The 5,741-nt window shown below is 66.3% G+C and overlaps 1 protein-coding gene across 1 annotated transcript in view; it reads left to right on the top strand.

The window, feature by feature from the left end:
- The first annotated feature begins 1,994 nt into the window (after positions 1 to 1,994).
- Positions 1,995 to 5,741, top strand: part of CBX4 (chromobox 4) — a 6,279-nt gene continuing 2,532 nt past the window's right edge. The window contains exons 1-4 of the mRNA XM_040641196.1: positions 1,995 to 2,144; positions 2,291 to 2,334; positions 3,473 to 3,538; positions 5,726 to 5,737. Coding sequence (XP_040497130.1) covers positions 2,076 to 2,144; positions 2,291 to 2,334; positions 3,473 to 3,538; positions 5,726 to 5,737 — 191 coding nt within the window. The 5' untranslated portion in view covers positions 1,995 to 2,075. The remainder of the gene's footprint in view (positions 2,145 to 2,290; positions 2,335 to 3,472; positions 3,539 to 5,725; positions 5,738 to 5,741) is intronic.

Below are 5,741 nucleotides of genomic sequence, written 5' to 3' on the forward strand. Positions count from 1 at the left end.
CCCCCCACCCCGACTCCTCGAGGAATCTTGGGTTTGTGCCTCGAGCTTGCCAGAGAGCAGTCACTGCAGACCGAGCCCCTCTCTCACGCCGCCAGAAGACGACCCCCCACTCCCAGAACCACTCGACGAAGGGAGGAGCCACCCTAGTCGTCCTGGGCAGCGGCCGGCACCGAAACAGAAACGGCCACCGCCGCAGGAGTGCGAGGTGGTGGTGGAATGGTGGACTCAGCGTGTGCGTTCTTAAACACCAGACTGTCTCCAGGCTTCTCCTGGATTCCTGGGAGAACGCGAGCCCCGAGCATGCTTTGGGGGTTCGCTTCAGCACCTCGGCCCTCCCCAGCTCGCTCAAGCCCCCGCACAGTCCCCACCCATCATTCTGGGACGTGTGTCAGGGCGGGAACGGAGACCCGGATGGCTCTTTGCCCGCCCCCCTCGCGCGTTCCACTCTCGCTCGGCTTTTGCTCTTTTTCTTTCTCCATGGACGCTCAGCCAAGGGATTGCGCAAGCTTCCTGCTCCCAGTCCTTCAGGGGCCAGGAGCAGGGGGCCCAGACACACCCCAGGGCAAGCGCGCCCTGCCCCTCCTGCACCCACCCCAGGTCCCCTCACCCCCCGCCGCGACCCCGGCGAGCTCGCGGCCCCGCGGGCGGAGCCCTCGGGAGGCCGCGTGGAGCGCAGCAGCTCCCCCAGCCGGACGCTGGAGCGGCACGCCGAACGCGCCGTCTCGCCGCCGGAGGTGCTAAACTTCACACTCAGCGGCTTCTCAGGCTGCGTCAGGAGGGCCTCGGCTCGGCTGGCTGTCGGGGACCAGGGATACAAAGTCACGAGGAGTGCTTGGCTCCTCGGCCATTGCATTCACCTCCTCTTTGTGCAGCCTCGATGTGCCCTGCTCAACCTGAACCTCTTCTCAGCCCTCCCGCTCCCCCCTTCGATGCCTTTCCCGGGACCCCACCAAGTCCCCTCGGTCCCCCAAGCAGATCTGGACATCCCCTGCGCCCCCTCTGTAGTCGCCCCCTCTCGTCCAGTCTGGCCGCGGAGTTGGGGCTGGAGGGGTTGCTGCTGTAAACTAGGCTTCCCGCCCCTGCCCCACCAAGGAGAGTGCCGAGGGTAAATCGGGAGCCGGTCGGGATCTGGGTGGGATCGGACTCGGAGTCCCCTTCTGGTAAGGTTCTGGAGCGCTAGGGCCCCAGACTGGCTGCTCCTCCGTCCTTTTCCTCGCCTCTTCTTCCCGCTCTCCCTGGCGATCCTGTGAACCCAGTTCTCTCCTTCTCCCTGCCCTTTCTCTTCCGTGCCTCGCCTCCCTAAATGCCCAAAGCCTCGCGGGGCGGGGCACGCCGGGTGAGGGGCGCGAGCTGCCCCTGCCCCGATTCCGCCCCCTACCGGCGGTTCCCCGTGTGCCTGCACATGACGCAATTCTGTGCAACTGGAAACTGCAGTGGATGCTTCCGTGGCCCCCAGCAGGGGTCCCCGGGCGTTGCACACCGAGAAGGAGAGGCGGAGGGGCAGGCCCAGGCGCCGAGCTGCAGGCGAGGGGTCGCCGCCGAGACCCTCTCGGCCGTGTCAAGCTCCCCACCGCCCTGCGCCCTCAGCCCAACACACCTCTCCTGCCGGGTCCCGCTCCCTTCCTCTCCCCCGCCCGCGGATCCCTCCCCCTGCACCTCCCCGGCGCCCTCCTCCTCCGGCCCCCTCCCGCGTCCTTCCTTCTCCCCCCGCCGCCCAGGCCCGGGGCCTCCGGTAGGCCCGGCTGCGCCAATCCCGGCCGCGGCCCGCCCCCTGACGCCGAGCTGGGCCCGGCGAGGCCCCGCCCGCTGACGTCCGGATTTGCATGAGTTCTTGTGCAGCCGCGGCCCGGGCTCAGTTGTCTGAGCGAGCGCGAGCCGGGAGTCGGGGCGGGCGCGGGCAGCGGCGGGCGGCCGGGCTGTGCTGGGAGAGCGGCGGCGGCGGCGGCGGTGCGGGCGGCGCGGGCGGCGCGGGCGACAGGGGCGCCTCGGCCGGGGCGGCAGCGGGGCGCCGGCAGGAGCCAGCAGCGTCTGCAGCCGCGCCGGCCGCCCGCGCCCCGGCGCGCTCCGGCTCGGCCATGGAGCTGCCAGCTGTTGGCGAGCACGTCTTCGCGGTGGAGAGCATCGAGAAGAAGCGGATCCGCAAGGTAGGGCGGCGCGGGGGCGGCGGCGAGGCGGCGAGGGAGCGGCGGCCGGAGCAGCCCGCGAGGAGGCGGGGAGGGGGTGGGGAGGCTGCGGGCCGGAGCCGGGGATCCCGCGGAAGCTGATGGAGTGCTGTCTCTTCCCCCCTCAGGGCAGAGTGGAGTATCTGGTGAAATGGAGAGGCTGGTCCCCCAAGTAAGTAGCGGCGGAGGGGCGGGGGCGCCGGGTGCCGAGGCGCGGGGCTCCCGGGCTCCGGACCGCCGAGCTGGTGGGGTGGTGGGGGGAGCGGACGGGAGGCGGGGTGGAGGTGGGGTGGAGGGAGGAGGGGGTGGGGAAGTCGGTGGCAGGCACTGGGGAAGCCGAGCCGCCGAGCCCAAGCCCGGCGCCCTGTGTTGTGCTCCGCTCTCCGGGAAATGCCATCACTAATTTATGCACTAAAAGGAGCCGGAGGAGCTGGAGAGACGCGGGGCCGAGCCGGGGAGGCCGGCGGAGGGAGGGAGGGCGCAGGCACTGACTGATGTGCAGCAGAAAATGGCTCCTTTCCCCTTTCCCTCCACCGAACGGCTCCATATTGCAAAACCAAAAAAAAAAAAAAATTAAAAAGCGACGAAAATGCAATTGTGTGCCTCTTCCCTCCTAGTGGTGCAGGGAGAGGAAGAAAAAAGGCAGAAAATGTTGGGAACTGTCACTGCGGCGCTTTTGGTGGGGATTTTTTTTTTTTTAATTTGAAATGCGAAGGCACCGGATGGAGACAGACGCGCAGGCACACGCACACACACACACACACACACACACACACACACACTCAGAGGCATATTTTTATATTGCTGAATATTTGGGGGTGCTTGCCCGTGACACCGGGATCCAGAGCTGCGAGGGGGTGTGCGGGGGGGGCGCTTGGCTGACGGTGATCGGATTAGGGGTCAAATGGAGAACAGCTGAAGCCCTCGCGGAGACTCGGGTTTGGGGAGAGGAGGGGGACTGCGACTTTGCCTTTCGGCTGCTTTGCACGCAGGGTTCCTGGTGAGCAAAGTGGCTTTGGAACATGTCGCAGTAACATGCTTAAAATTCTTGACAACTGCAAAATAAACTGCTAGTTTCATTTTCCTTACCCCTCCCCTTTCTTCCTGCCCTTGTGTGTTTATTTTGACTTGGGGGGGGGTGTCGGGGACCGTGTCAGGCCTGCAGAAATCTCCCCTCCAACCCCCACATCCAAGCTAAATAGCTTTCGGTTCATGAAGACAGAGTAGGGCCTTATGTCATTCCCCACCTGGAGGCCGCAAAGCTGGCTCGGTTTTTTTTACGCCGTGTCCCCTCCCTTTTCCCTTGCAAGATATAACACGTGGGAACCCGAGGAGAACATCCTGGATCCCCGGCTGCTGATCGCCTTCCAGAACAGGTGAGCGTCCCCCAGCAGCCGCAGCCCGCAGCCGTGACCGTATATGGGAATGGGAGAGGGGGCCACGGCAGCAGTAGGAAAGAGGGAAAGGGCCTGGAGGGGGCCGGCGGGAGCCCCCTCCCCCGACGGGCCTGCACAGGCAAGGCTGCGGCCTCGGCTTCTCTTAACCAACGTCCTTGGCGGTTGCGGCAGCCTGGGGGTGGGGGCGGGGCGGGGCCGGAGAAGGCGAGACTGGTGTTTTGGGGGGAATTGCGAGGAGGGTGCGTGCGGGTGGCCCTGCCGCTGCCCGGAGACCTCGAGGCTGCTTCTGGCCCCCCGCGGGCCCCCCTCTCATCGCAACCTTGGAGTCCCACCCCCGGAGCCTAGGTGTTGCTTTCCTGTAGCCACTGGCCGCTTGGCACCGGCACCTCTCGGGGCAGCTCCAAGGGAGCTGGCATTGTGAAACCGCCGGACGTCACGGAACTGAACTTAACCTGTTGGGGGCTGGAGAAAAGTTGACAAGGCCTTAATCACCCCCTCTCCCAACCTTCGGGCCCCCCAGGGAGCTTGGGATCAGCAGGGGGTAGAGCCTGTCTGGTGCTGGGTGCCCTTCACACCCTGCACTGGGCTACTCGGTGGGTGTGGGTCCCGCCCTCGGGGCAGGGGGAGCTTGGCCCAAAGGGTGTGGGATGGGAGCTGCCTGGTGGTGGAGGGGTGGCTTCTGACGAGGGGTTCATCCTTGTGCGCACAGATGCTTGTCAGGCGGCAGCTGCTGCAGCTGGACCCACTGCCGGTGGCTGTGGTTCTCTGTTTCGGGGAGGACAGAGGGGGAAGGGCGGCGAGGAGGGGAGGCGCGGCCGGAGTCCGAGGAGCTCGGCCACCCCGCTGCCTTCCATCCTCCTCCCCCTTTTATTTTGCATTATTTCCTGTGGCGCATTTGGCGCTAAAACTGTAAACTCGAGACCGTCGGAGCGAGCGAACCGCGGGGAAGTTGCCCTCCTGCGACGCAGGGGGGCGCCGAGAAGGGATCCTGCCCCGGTTCCACCTGGGAGTTCACCACCCCGTAACCATGTCAGCGGCTGATGCCATGTTGCATAATGGATCCCCGAAGAATTAAAACGCAGGCTGTTGCAATGCCACGCAACTTTGGAGTCAGGCCCCGGCCCGGGCCCCCGGGCATGGCAGAACTCCCCTGGGTTAGCCCACGGGCAGGGGGGGTGCCTGGGGTCGCTGGAGAGCGAGTTTCTGGCCCGGGAACCGGTTGCAACTTTGGCAGACGCCGGAGGGGCACCCCCTTCTCCCATGGAAGGCTGGGCAGTGCTGGGATGATCTGACCCCCCGGTCTCGGGTCACCCTCCGCCAGGCCGCCGGCGGAAGTCGGGCGGCTGTGTCGACCGGTGCCACTTCTGGTGGGCTTTATTAATAATTGGGAAATCAAGGCGGCCGGGAGCCCAGCTCGGCGAGGAGGCGGTGCTTGTGCGCACCGCCTCGGCCTTGCTCCGCCCAGCCGCTCCGCCCAGGCCGACCCAGAGCCGGTTCACCAGGTGGTTGCGAACCTGGTCAGGCCTTGGCCTCGGCGGCCGGCCCCCGCCCCCAGCCCCTAATTGGCTCATTTGCCGCCGTGTAAACAAGGGCGCAGCCCCTCCCCCTGTTTAGTGCCTGGCCTTTAAGAAAAAGAGTCCTCCCTTCTGCCGGCGGCACTCGTTATCTGAATCTTAATGAGGTCATTAGCATCCCGTGCCTCTGACGGGGAGGGACGTGTTCGGCGCACACCTCGTTTGGGCTTGTTTGCATCCCCTGGACCCCCGCGCCCGCCTCACTTTGCGCAGGGCCGCGGGCCCAAGGCTGTGGGCACCAGTGCCGTCAACCTAGAGCCCAGCTGCCGCCTCCCCCGCCTAGAGGCAAGGCTGCGAGGGGCGCCAGTTCAGGTGCGGATATCAGAGATGGGGGAGCCCTTTGCGCAGGACCCCTTGGTCAGAGGAGGGTCGGTGCGAGCACAGAGCGGAGCTCTGGGACCAGATCGAGGCGCCCAGCTGGCGGCACAGGCGACCTTCTGCCCTGAGCTCTTGATCCCTCTGGGTCTCGCTGGCCTGGCTGCTTGCGGGAGGGGGTGGGGGTTGGGGGGCAGGCGTCGCCGCAGGTTGGATGGTCGCAGGAGGGCAGGCGACCCGAGGGCTAACAGCTCTGCCCTCTGCTCCCTCCCCCCAGGGAACGGCAGGAGCAG

Source organism: Ursus maritimus, unplaced genomic scaffold (assembly GCF_017311325.1).
Source record: "Ursus maritimus isolate PB19 unplaced genomic scaffold, ASM1731132v1 scaffold_24, whole genome shotgun sequence".
NCBI lineage: Eukaryota > Metazoa > Chordata > Mammalia > Carnivora > Ursidae > Ursus > Ursus maritimus.